This window comes from Brassica napus, chromosome A2, assembly GCF_020379485.1.
Source record: "Brassica napus cultivar Da-Ae chromosome A2, Da-Ae, whole genome shotgun sequence".
In the NCBI taxonomy this organism is placed as follows: domain Eukaryota; kingdom Viridiplantae; phylum Streptophyta; class Magnoliopsida; order Brassicales; family Brassicaceae; genus Brassica; species Brassica napus.
In genome coordinates this window covers 7,400,757-7,413,086 of record NC_063435.1, presented here as the reverse complement: position 1 = coordinate 7,413,086, position 12,330 = coordinate 7,400,757, and the positions used below count along the sequence as shown (strand labels likewise).

The 12,330-nt window shown below is 32.9% G+C and overlaps 3 protein-coding genes across 3 annotated transcripts; 2 read left to right on the top strand and 1 right to left on the bottom strand.

Annotated features, from left to right (window-relative positions):
- The first annotated feature begins 199 nt into the window (after window positions 1-199).
- LOC125585440 (polyadenylate-binding protein 1-like) lies at window positions 200-2,145 on the top strand. The gene is made up of 6 exons (XM_048754503.1): window positions 200-457; window positions 540-642; window positions 979-1,046; window positions 1,288-1,479; window positions 1,562-1,677; window positions 1,803-2,145. Exons 1-6 carry the CDS (start codon window positions 302-304, stop codon window positions 1,846-1,848), a joined length of 681 nt encoding a protein of 226 aa, XP_048610460.1. The 5' UTR covers window positions 200-301; the 3' UTR covers window positions 1,849-2,145.
- A 250-nt stretch (window positions 2,146-2,395) lies between these two features.
- Window positions 2,396-4,950, top strand: LOC125585438 (probable RNA methyltransferase At5g51130). Its single transcript, XM_048754498.1, has 8 exons — window positions 2,396-2,790; window positions 2,901-3,015; window positions 3,336-3,383; window positions 3,589-3,850; window positions 4,059-4,146; window positions 4,243-4,308; window positions 4,411-4,479; window positions 4,674-4,950. Exons 1-8 carry the CDS (start codon window positions 2,578-2,580, stop codon window positions 4,761-4,763), a joined length of 951 nt encoding a protein of 316 aa, XP_048610455.1. The 5' UTR covers window positions 2,396-2,577; the 3' UTR covers window positions 4,764-4,950.
- Window positions 4,951-4,957: 7 nt separating this feature from the next.
- LOC106406881 (RNA pseudouridine synthase 7) lies at window positions 4,958-7,563 on the bottom strand. The gene is made up of 11 exons (XM_013847623.3): window positions 7,330-7,563; window positions 7,183-7,260; window positions 6,990-7,090; window positions 6,800-6,887; window positions 6,453-6,531; window positions 6,284-6,366; window positions 6,115-6,180; window positions 5,848-5,904; window positions 5,640-5,768; window positions 5,319-5,527; window positions 4,958-5,239 (listed from the first exon to the last, which is right to left on the bottom strand). The coding sequence occupies exons 1-11, from the start codon at window positions 7,495-7,497 to the stop codon at window positions 5,140-5,142; spliced, it is 1,158 nt and encodes a 385-aa protein (XP_013703077.2). The 5' UTR covers window positions 7,498-7,563; the 3' UTR covers window positions 4,958-5,139.
- Between the last annotated feature and the right edge of the window lie 4,767 nt (window positions 7,564-12,330).

Here is a 12,330-nt window from a genome sequence, read left to right as displayed (position 1 = left end):
ATTCTAATAATGTAACTGAAAAATATTAAGAAAAACAAGTAAAAGTTTCGTATTATTTCAACCAGTACAGAAGTAGGCCCAGCTGACACGTCACGTATTTCTTCCCCAGGAGACAAAACCTCAGCCCATTTATTGTAAAAGGACCAACCAACCAACCGACGCAACTGAATTTGTATAAGAAATTACGAACAAACCCTTTTCCCCTTTCTTCCCCAAATCAAATTCCAATCCCTAAATTTCGAAACTTTACCTTCACGACAGTCGCCGAGTGAGATAGACAGAGAGAGAGAGAGAGAGGAAGATGGCGCTGCAAGATGAGCAAGAGCACGAGGTGTACGGTGGAGACATCCCAGAGGAGGACGAAGGCGAGATGGAGACTGACGAGTATCAAGAACACGCCGGAGAAGAAGAAGGCGCCGCCGCTGCCGAAGACGAGGAGCCAGGCTCTGCCTCTAGGGTATTCTGATTTCTTTCGATCCAGCTTTACTTTTGACCCCCTTCCTTGTTTCCTATTGAATTAGTTTGTTATGGTTGGATAGGATTTAGAGGACATGAAGAAACGAATTAAGGAGATCGAGGAAGAGGCTAGTGCTTTGCGTGAGATGCAAGCCAAAGCTGAGAACGATATGGCTGCTGCTCAAGGTTTCTGCTTTTCTTTTTTTTTTGCTCTATCGAATGAGTTGAATCTTTTTTCATATATAGAACTTGAATCTTGACAGATTACGGTTTCGAGCATGACTTTTTGATTAGGGTTTTTGTCATAGATTTGCATATATGTACTTAGAATCTTTGGCGGAAGTTCTTATGTGCATATTGGTTTGAGAGAATATCTTTTTTGATACCTTTTAGTGAATCAACGAGTCTCTCAAGATATAAATTCACTAGTAGTTTTTTTGTTTTGGTACTTAAATGATTATAACCTTGAATACCCTTAGCTGATCGGGTTAATGCCCTTTGTTTGGTTGCATATGAATGAAGATCCATCAAGTGCTATTAGTGCGGCTGAGAAAGAGGAAGTGGATTTGCGTTCAATATATGTTGGCAATGTGAGGCTTCAACTTTTTTTATGTCTTACATTGTCTCTCATTTATTATTGTTTTGTATCTTTTCAAAGCTTTTATTGCTTTCAGCATGAGTGAAACTTGCTTGTAGTTGCTAAACTAGTTGCCTTGTAAATACGTAGAACCTTATTTCCAGTCTCTTTTATGATCAGTATCTGCCAAAGCTTGTGTAAACATTAGTTTTCTCTACTTTTCCTGTGAAACTATATGGTTCTGTGTATGTTAGGTGGACTACGCATGTACTCCAGAGGAAGTCCAGCAGCATTTTCAATCGTGTGGGACAGTCAATAGGGTTACGATTCTGACAGATAAGTTTGGCCAGCCCAAAGGTTTTGCCTACGTGGAGTTCGTGGAAGAAGAAGCCGTTCAGAATTCTCTTGTTTTGAACGAGACAGAACTGCATGGTCGTCAGATAAAGGTGCAAAACTCGTTCTTCAGTTAGTTGTGCTTATAGCTAAAGATTTTGTCATCCTAATACTTTGTTTCATGCATCTTTTCAGGTATCTGCAAAGAGGACTAACGTCCCCGGAATGAGACAGTTCCGAGGAAGGCGCCCCTTTAGACCCATGAGGGGGTTCATGCCCGGACCTCCATTTTATCCTCCATATGCTTATGGGTACGTTTAAAGAAACTTCATCCTCTCTTCTAAAAGAAAGCAGCAACGGTTCGGTCCGTTTGTTTGATTCAGTGTCTATACATGTTCATCAATGGTTGTTGATAAGTGGTTTATGGTATGTGCAGGAGAGTTCCCAGGTTCAGAAGGCCGATGCGCTACAGACCATACTGATTGAAGCAAATTGATGTTGAAAAGGGTAGCAGCTTCCTTTTGTCTGAGGAAGGCTATTATCATCAACCCGGTTCATCAGTGCGCAAAGTTAGTTCTCGCTTAAACAGAGTGGGTTGAAGAACTTTATGGAAGAGAGTGAGGCAAAAGGAGGGAAGAACTATGTTTTTAGATTTTCTGTAACAATATTTGATGAGAGAAGAGCAAATATTTTGGGTTCTTTTCTTTTTTATTTGTCATATCTTTTTATTGAGAATGACCTTCACATTATTGAAAACTTACAAAAGTTGCGATTTTTATCACTTACAAAAGGTAAGAATTGATTTTTTTATGGCTGTCATTGATGCACTTTCTGCCATTTTCTTTGGGTTTAGCTATTTAATTAAAAAAATTTAAAGGATGGTCTAAATAAAAAAAAATCTCTGAATTCTATTTTAATACATAAAATTAGTAAAAATATTCCAGATAAGATGTTATTTTTTTAATATTTATAGAAATGGGCTGTTGAAATATATTTACCCTCAAAAAGGGGAAATTACTGAATTAAGAGACTCGTTAAACCTCTTCTTCGTCTTCTTCTTCTGACCTCGCTCTGGCGCCGCTTACTCAACCTCTCTGGCAAGCTTCTTCTTCTTCTTCCTCGTGTAGTTTCGATTCTAAGCCTGAAGCCCATCTCATTTTAACAACAAAGGAAAACCCTAATAATCTCGTGGGCTTTTGTTCAGTCGCACAATGGGTCAGGACAAGGACGACCTGAAGAAGAAAAGGAAGAGTAGAAGCAAGGAGAAGAGTGTTGAGCTAGTAGTAGCAGAGAAAGGAGAGATAGCTAATGAAGAGAATCAGAAGCCGAAGCAGCAACAACAAGCGAACCAAAACCCAAAGAAGAAGAAGAAAAAGCAAGAGTCGTTTCCATTCGGAAATTACAAAAACTACTATGGCTATCGAGTTAGTCACATTCCTTCATATATAGTCTCTGCTTTATCTCTTTTGATGTTTCAAGTGTTTTGTCTGCTGATTTTTGCATCTCTTTTTGGACATGTAATGGTGTTGTTAAGATAAGCAACGATATGGATGAGGATCCACGGCTTAAAGTGTTGAAGAAAGAATGGTTTCTAGGCAAGGACTGTCTTGACATCGGCTGCAATAGCGGCGTCATGACTATCCATATTGGTAGTAAATGTTTTCTGCTTTTTCATAATAATAAATTATCACAATCCTTTCATAATTTTGTAGAGTAGTTAGTATGTGTAAAGATTAGTTGGCTTTAAGACTGTTAAGGGTTACAAGTATACGTTGTTTGGTTTCTACTAAACCGTTAGCTTCACTTGTTAGTTTAAGTAGTTTGTTTCTCTTGCTATGTTAAAGTCTGAACCTTTCTCTGTTTATATCTTGTTGTTCGTTCCTTTTGGCAATACTTTGAAGCTGTTAGTTAGCATCTACAATCTCTTTTATAATCGTCTTGTCTGATCATTGTTTTTTTTCTTCTTCAGCTAGTAAGTTTGGTTGCCGGAGCATCCTTGGAGTTGATATTGATTCAAGTAAGAACTATTTGTTTTTTTTTCCCGCTGAATTTATCATTCAAGTCTGCAGAAAAAGTGGTCTGTTCGATTTAATATAAGTAGCTCATATCAAGTGAAAACACATAAAAGAATATACTTTATCCTGATACGTATCCATAATGTGTATCCTTGCTTAAGCAATCATCAGTTCTTGTGCGTTGAACTAGATTTTCTTTGATTGAAGGTCGGGTTGGGGATGCTCAATGGCATCTTAGGAATTTTGTTAGGAAGCAGAATCACGCCAAGCCAGGTGAAAAGATATCTACTTCAGTGGCTGCAGATGGAGTAGTACATGGTTCAGAGGAGCAATCTATTTCTCTTTCTAATGGCGAGGCAAAGACAGGCAGCGGAGAAACTAAAGACCTGTTTCAGATTGTGTCGTTTCAGAAAGAGAACTTTGTTCACACCCGAAACCTTGACGAGAATCGTTATGATACAATTCTATGGTAAAGCTTCTTTTGCCCCCCCTTCTGTTTACTCGTACGTACGTTTGGCCTCTTGTCTTTTTGGGGATTGAAAACAAAAGAGCAGAAACCAATAGTGTTCAAAACCTCAACGTGCTTCTGAAATTTCATCTGTGATGTTTGTCATAAGTCTGAAATGAATTCATTTGAGTGTGAATGTGACAAGTTTTTTTTTTTTTTTTGGGTGCAGTTTGAGTGTGACAAAATGGATTCATTTGAACTGGGGTGACGATGGTTTGATCACCTTATTTTCGAAAATCTGGCGCCTTCTTAATCCGGTAAAGCTACTTTACTATACTTACTCGAGTGTGTGCCCATGTTCTTTTTGCTTTTCATATGCGCATTTGAACATCTGTTGGATTTGCTTTTTTCAGGGTGGTATTTTTGTAATGGAACCTCAGCCTTGGAAATCTTATGAAAAGAATCGTCGTGTCTCAGAGGTGTGTGTACTTACGACACAAATATTTCTAATCTTTCAAGAGTGCATAAGCTAGCTATGCATTATATAGTTTTGAATCTGTGTTTGTCTTGTGTGGTTGCAGACAACTGCAATGCATCACCGAACCATTGTCTTACGTCCAGAACATTTCCAAGAGATACTTCTTGATAAGGTAGGTATTCTACTCCTTTTTGCTTCCTTATTTTGTCCAGAATCCTATTTTGATCTTATAAAATCTGTCAAAACTATGTGCATCACAACCAATTTCTAATAAGCTAGTATTGGCTTCTTATGTTGCCATTTGATATTGTTTTGGGGGTGGGATCCTCATGTTCTGTTGTTTGTGTTTTTGGTTTTTGGGCACAGATTGGGTTTAGAACAGTGGAAGATCTTACGTCAAGCTTGTCTGGCGTAAGCAAAGGATTTGATAGACAGATCCTTGCATTCCAGAAATGAATATAACAAGCAGAGACCACACTGGAGGAGAAGACCAAGTTTGATCTCTTTTTTTTATAAACCTAGTGAAAATCAAAATTAGCTGTGAAGAAGAACTACAAGTTGCTTCTTATTAAATATGTAATGGCTTTTTTGCTACTGCTTAGTCTCTCTAATCCAACTCAACAGTGATCCTCTTTTTAGCACACGGTTAATGGCACAAAGTTCATTTCATAAAGTATGGGCGAGTGAGATGAGAAAGAATTTTTGAATCCAACAAATCAACTTGATCAGATTATAACAGTACAACCCTTAAACAAGTGAGTTGCTACAACTGTTGGTAATAACTAATAAGAATTACAGTTTCTTGTCTAAGAAAATGGCAATGTAAAAATGGTTAAAGGGAAGCCCAAGATGGATAAGGACACTCGTATTCCCATCCGGTTCCAGAGTAACGAACGCAATGCAACCAAAGAGCCTCATCATGCTCCTCGTACCTGCAAACATTGAGAGACACCGTTTAGCTCAATACAATAAGAACACTGATAGTGGTTTTAGAGTATTTTATGTATATACCCTTGTGGGATCAGCTTTGGGCAGTTTGTGCACATTGGATCGATGCTGAAATCTTCACTGGAATACACATAGTCTTCTGGGGAGACAAGCTTTCTCTCACCCGCATCAATTCTTTTGGCAATCTTGGTCTCTAGATCATCCACGTGTTGAGTTAGATAAAGCGGGTCATTCGCTATGGGATGCCCTGTATATTGTAGATGCACTCTTATCTACAATCGCCAAAAGAACAAAATGAGAAACAAGGCTAAACTTGTCCCCTATGTATATTGGCTGGTAAAATACGCATTATGTATTATGTATTATGTATAATCACTTGCTTACTTGATGAGTTCGCCCTGTAACTGGTTCACACAAAACGAGGCTATGAGTCCCATTTGTATCGATTCTAGTGAACTTGGTGCACGCAGGCTTCCCTTTCACCTTATTATCATCACCACTCGAACTGGCGTCCTGCATAACGCAATATAGGCATTCTAATGTTTTTACTTATAAGTGTAAATGGAAGACATTATCTTAGTGTGGCTTTTACCTCTGCTGTGCTTCTTCCTTGGCTGCCATTATAATTTATATTGGCGTCCACTACTTTCTGAAACATCAAAGCCATGCAGCTACTTCATATAAACTTTCAAACCAAACGTCCCAAGTCTTGCCTTATTATGCTCCCTCAAGATAAGTTGGTTGATTTTGAGATATTATGTCAGTTTAGATGTTGATTAATACCGTAGTAAGTAAAATTCGTGTACCAGCATATGAAGGCAGCGATTAAACCATTAACAGTATTATAAGGAGCTCATACCTCCTCTTCTGGAAACACGCCAACAACCTTTGCAATATAGCGTTTCTTCACCAATCCACCCTCTATCTGAAAAGTACTAAGTTATGACATTTTTGATTTTACCAGAGAGACAGTAACATCTTATGGATTATGGACTAAATGAGACTAACTTAACTTAAACGAGTAGTACCTGTTGCCTGAAAAAATCAGCCTTTGCAGCAGTCCTTGCTATGATGAGCAATCCAGAAACCAAACGGTCTAATCGGTGAATAGCTGTGAGAAAAATGATGCAAGGACAACTCGTATTGTAAGACAATTCGTATTGTATCCTCATCTAATAATGATTGGTAGTTGGATACGAAATAGAGGGCCAAGGTCATGCTCAGCATCAAGGATTCCAACAACCGTGTTCTTACGGTATTGACCACACGGATGCACCTACACAAAGAAGAAAACGATCAGGTACTGTTACCAACATATCAATCTTACACCATAAAAGCAACAAAAAAAAAACACCTATATGTATACACAAGGTTTGTTGTGTATCCACAATGTTTTCATATATACTAATGCTTCAGACAGTGAAGAAAACTATGTTTTTGGCGTAGAGTCTAATTTAATCATTCTGATTTCTGAACAAAACATGTTTCACATTCTCCAGAGACCACATGAAGTGAGAAAATAATCAAAAGGAAATAATACTCACAGGGATAGAAGCTGGTTTGCAGACAGTAACAACATCAGGTTCTTTAAGAAGAATCTCTACATCATCAGTCATCACAGGTGGTTCATGCCTGAAAACCTTCCACACATTCCAACTTTAGATATATACACTTGGACATAAACACTTGAGCTACTTGTAAACTTTGCAGTTAGCTATTAAGAAGAAGAACAACCTGTGGAGGAAATGAGTGATCTTTTGAGATGATTTGACAATATAAGAAACTGGTACAGTTTCTCCATCAACTTTGATTCTTCCACTTTTAACAGCACCAACCTGCAAAATGTTTGGATACAATAATCAAAAATCAAAACTTTGTATTCTCATCATGAGATATAATCACATTCCCAAGAGAGGAAGATTTTTACATAGTAGTCACGAGGTCTGCCTTTGAACTCATCTGCGAACAAATCAACAATTGTTTTTCCAGTCCACCGTTTATTCACCTACAAATTGGCGTAGGCAATTTTCAAATCTCAATGCGGCCGCTTTAGTGATATTTACAGGATACTTACATGAGAGATGAACTCGAAGTAGTACGGTCTCACATGCCGTCTCCCTCCGTGGAAGATGTAGTCTTGCTTCTGTGAGAGTTTGGGAGATGATGACTGCAAAACTATGTCGGTAACATTCATGCTGTCTGAAGAGTCTACGGCCTCCTCATCTTGCATCTTTTGTTTCATGTCTCTTTGCTTTTTTTTTTAGGAATAAAATCTTTAAGGTCGTTGTCAATGTACAAACCCCAATTCTAATAACTTCTAAAACCCACGGCCTTGTATTAGTTTTTGGGTTTAACCCACTCTCTAATCTATGTTTCATTTCGAATTTTGCATATCTCAAAATAGTTAAAATTTCAAATTTAAAAATATATTTTTTGAAGAACTTATTCAAAATTATAATAAAATTAAATCGTTAGAAATATCGATTAAGTATTCAAGAAAATATCTATTAAATTATTAAAAAATGAGCCATATCAAGAAATAAATCAAATCTTAGAAAAGTTTAAAAGTTTGTAGCTAATTTTTTTTACGTCTTTGTGTGTATTTGTGAATAATTATGACCCTTTTATTTAGACATATTTAAAGCTGATTTTCTTTACTTTTAATATATTAACTAGATTTCCACCCGCACAACCGTGCGGGTATATATTTTTACATTTATATATGTAGACATTTGTTTTACATAATTATTATATATTTTTAATGTTACTCACATATTTAAATGTTTGTATAATTATGCCAAATATAATAATTTTATAGTTTTCATGCTGTAAATTAAACTCATCACATATATATATATGTTGCTTATTATATATTTGTCTTATTGAATTTGCGTTTGATTACTAAACTAAATTTTTTAATGCATGAAACAACATATATGAAAACAATTTTGTATTTAATTTATTTATAATCATGATCCGTAATTAAAATCGCTAGATTTTTTTTAGTAATTTCTAATGTTTATTAACTTTATATAATAATTACTGTATATTAAAAAGTTTAAGATAAGTTAAATTTTTATACATGTATTATATAGTTTACTAATATTAACCCGTTCTTCTAACATATTATATTTTTAGCATAAATATTTTATATTTATGAAAATAAAATATGTTAACTTATCAATTTAAAATAATTTTATCATATTTTGTTCAGTATAACATTTTTATTTTAAAATGATAGATATTATTATAAAATTGATAAAATAGGATATAATTTTATTCTTTTAGTAACATTTCATTACTAATTACAAAATTAGTTGAAAATATTTATATTCAATTTATGACAATTAAGATCTTATTATAATCTTTTTCATGAGATTTGTTAAAATTTTAATTTTTTTTTTAAATAAAAGATATTATGATTAAAGTAGTTAAAAATATTATGTATATTAGCATTAGTGATATACATTTATTATAAAATTTAAATGATGGTCCAAATAAAAATATCACTCATCAAAAAATCATGATTTTTATTTTATTAGAAAACAAATTTGAAAAAATTAAAATAAATATAAATATTTATTTCTAACAAAATCTTTAAAAATTATTAGTAAATGTATTTGTGAAATTAATTAATTTTATTTTATTTAAATTTTCGTTTATAAACCAAAACTATATTCAATTTTAATTTCTAATTATATTTTATGATAATTTAAATTAAAACTAACTAATTTTTGAAAGTAAATTTAAGAAAGATTCTAAGAAGATTTTAAAAAGATTTTGTTAGAACATTTTAAATATATTCATTTGTATTTCAAATAAAAACATAAATATATCAAAAGATATAATAATGAACTTATGTAAAATATGATATTTTCTAGAAATGGTCCAAACTTAAAAAATCACACATGAAAAGAAGTCATGACTTCTGTTTTAATATATAAGATTTAAAGTCATATTTTTATCTACGGTTAAAATTTTATTTTAGACCTAACTTAAGTTATAGGTGATATTATATTTTTTGAACCTAACACCTTATATATTCATATATATATATATATATATATATATATATATATATATATATATATATATATATATATATATATATATATATATATATATATATATATATATATCTTCTAATAAGAAAATATATTACCTTACCTATCTTTTTTAATGAACTCTAAACATCAATAAAGAAGCAAAGTCTATCTCTTCCCGATCTCATATTTTTCAGAGATAGTTTCAATAGTAAAATCGGATTTTGTTTTCCAGCTATGTCAGAAAATTTTTTCCGGCTAAGTCCGGAGCTGTCATCTCTTTTTTTCCTCTCTAAACATCTATTAGCTTTTCGTCAAATCCGTAAGCTATTTGTGAGGAATTTTCTTTCACCAACTGCACAATTCTCTCCTTTTTTCATAAGATTAACGTCTTCGCTTTCCATTTGTATAGTGGACGGTGGACCTATAGATTAGGCATATGCAAAGTTTCTTATTCAAATTGACTGTTGTGGTGATGCTCGATGAGAATGGTTAATCTGTAATTTAGAAGCTTTGTTATGCTCCGACGGAGATTGTGTTTCTTGATCAACTGGTGTTGGTATAGGTTTGAGTTGGTGGTTGAGTCATATTCCAATCATTTTAGCTTTGCAGGCTTCGGAGCTCATGTGATGGTGAAAGGAAGTATTTGGCCGAGAGTCTTAGCCATGTATTTAGAAAATAAACTTGAAAGTATAAATCTTAAATCCTAAACCCAAAAACCCTAAGACAAAACTCTAAACATATCCCTAAATATTGGTTCTATCCTAGTGTTTTTTTTTAAGTTAAGTCCTTTAACTTTTAGAGTTTATTTTATTACATATGTTTTTGTGGACATCATAACTTGGATCTTTCTTAATTAATTAAAAGACTTAAATAAAAATTTGGAGTCCATCTACCTCCATAAGCCCTCCCCTAGTCTGTCGGTAAGGCTTACTCGTATTCAACAAATTTCCAAAACCGTTTGATATTGGAACCAGAATTTTCAATCATTAAAAGCTTGAGTAATTTCTTTTATAATTCCTTATTATCAGTTTATATGTCATCAACCTTAATGGTTTCACTCTTTCGAAGTTGCGAAGAATTCAGTCTTATATTGAACATTTTCAAAACTATTAAAATTTGCAATATTGTTCTCTTTGACAACACATTTTTGATTTCCACTCACATCATAACCGCTATGGTTTTCTCTTAATGAGACACAAATATGCATACTGTTCGTTTTGGACACTTTGATAAAGTTTTCAAGTTGTATATTATTACTCAAAAACATCAAAAGTTTGTTTCTGGGCATTTGTTTCAATATGTATTTAGGCAAAATATAACAAATCTCAACTGCTTTCATCTCCTTAGTTATGTCATAATCTTCGCAAATCATGTGGAGAAAAACTTACATATTTGATTTGTTTTTCATAAACAAAAACCTTTCCTCCTTTATTTGAATTAACAAGAAACTCCCACACCACATTATCCATCTTTTATTGTCCAAAAACAGTAAACAAGTGCATCATTATTTCTTAATAGCGAATTTTTCTTGGTATTCTACATATAATAGTTTCTCGTAACTTTGCATGAAAACACTTGTTGTTTTGGCAAAAATTAACAGAAGATCAGTCAAACATCATTAAACCCATAAACCGTCTTGGCAGATTTAATTATGTCAATCTTTGTTTGTAGATCTAAGAATCAATAGTTACTCTTACATGGTATTTCTCAGATATGGGTTCTTCAAGTGTTATTTTGAATTTTACCTATGAGTGAACTTCTTGAAATATGTTCACTTATAACATGTTCTCTTTAAATTTCAAATATAGTTACATTCTTTTGATATAAACGAAGATCGGCTACCAAAGAATGCATATGCAAATTGAATGTTTTTAAGCAAAGTTAATGAAGTGACTTTGAGAAAATTTTCAATGACAGCTAATTTAATGACAACATTGGAAGAGCTTGTTTATACATAACGAGAGAAGTTTGTCTCTGATTTCATTACTAATTTATATATTTTTGGAGACCAATGATGCTATATTTTTGTTATTTTTTAAAAACAGTTATTTAAATGGTAATTATCCAAAGTTTGGACCCCAAAAAAATTTCCTATGAAAAGTACCATTCTCAATTTAAATTCTGAGAGTGTGAAAATTTTACAAATCTCCTTTTTTATTTGCCCCCTCATTTTTCATGACCTTGCATATTTTTGCTATTTTTTTAATTTATAGTCTAATACTATAGTTTACGAAATGACCTAATTAGTATTTTCAAGTCTGATATCCACTAGGTAGCTTAATTTATCATGCTTTGTTGAAAACTTTGAATAGTAGTTCAAATGTTGTCAATATAGTTACTAGGGAGAAGAATTACTACATAATAGAATATGTGTAGACTTGACATAAATAAATCTTTGACTGTTCTCCTTTATATGTTTTGCTAGTAATCAATCATTCACTCTTAAGACATATATTATATATATAAAATTTTGTAGAAAGTATGTTACAAATATTTCATCCGCTCTGCTTATTTTTTTCAAATTTAAAGGATAGGCAAAGTATTGGAATTGGATATGTATTTCTCTTCAGATTCATGTTTTTGAGTTTTATACTAAATGAACCTTTGTTATAGTTAGATTTGCTATGGTTCACTTCTTCTTGTTTAGAAATTAAATTTGGTTTGAGTTTTGTAAATCATTTTTGGCATTTTTACATTGTAATTAGATATTGAAACTTAAAGTATATATGCATCAGCAAAATATTCAAGAAACAAAAAAAAGAGATGTGTATATGTCATTTTTTGTTAAATTGTTTGTCTAAAGTTCAAGGTGATCTAGTCTGAGTTTTTCAAAAAGGGTTTATTATTATTTTATGATAACATCTTGATTTGGTTGATTAGATAATATATCATGTAAGAAAACTATTGTATGATTAGATTTAGTTCATAAATTCACTTAACAAAATGCACAAAATTAGCTCAACAGTTTTGAATATAAACTATTTAACTATGACAACTTGCAAAACCGTAACAATAGATGTATCACCAAT

Bases quoted from the DNA above. Each gene is read 5' to 3' on its own strand.
- LOC106406881 (XM_013847623.3), bottom strand. From the start codon at position 7,497: ATGAAACAAAAGATGCAAGATGAGGAGGCCGTAGACTCTTCAGACAGC. The intron at 6,888-6,989 runs GTTGTTCTTCTT...GAAGGTTTTCAG, and splicing joins ATCACTCATTTCCTCCACAG to GCATGAACCACCTGTGATGA. The intron at 6,367-6,452 runs GTATCCAACTAC...TTTTTCTCACAG, and splicing joins TGACCTTGGCCCTCTATTTC to CTATTCACCGATTAGACCGT.
- LOC125585440 (XM_048754503.1), top strand. From the start codon at position 302: ATGGCGCTGCAAGATGAGCAAGAGCACGAGGTGTACGGTGGAGACATC. The intron at 458-539 runs GTATTCTGATTT...ATGGTTGGATAG, and splicing joins AGCCAGGCTCTGCCTCTAGG to GATTTAGAGGACATGAAGAA. The intron at 1,480-1,561 runs GTGCAAAACTCG...GCATCTTTTCAG, and splicing joins TGCATGGTCGTCAGATAAAG to GTATCTGCAAAGAGGACTAA.
- LOC125585438 (XM_048754498.1), top strand. From the start codon at position 2,578: ATGGGTCAGGACAAGGACGACCTGAAGAAGAAAAGGAAGAGTAGAAGC. The intron at 3,016-3,335 runs GTAGTAAATGTT...TTTCTTCTTCAG, and splicing joins CGTCATGACTATCCATATTG to CTAGTAAGTTTGGTTGCCGG. The intron at 4,147-4,242 runs GTAAAGCTACTT...TGCTTTTTTCAG, and splicing joins TCTGGCGCCTTCTTAATCCG to GGTGGTATTTTTGTAATGGA.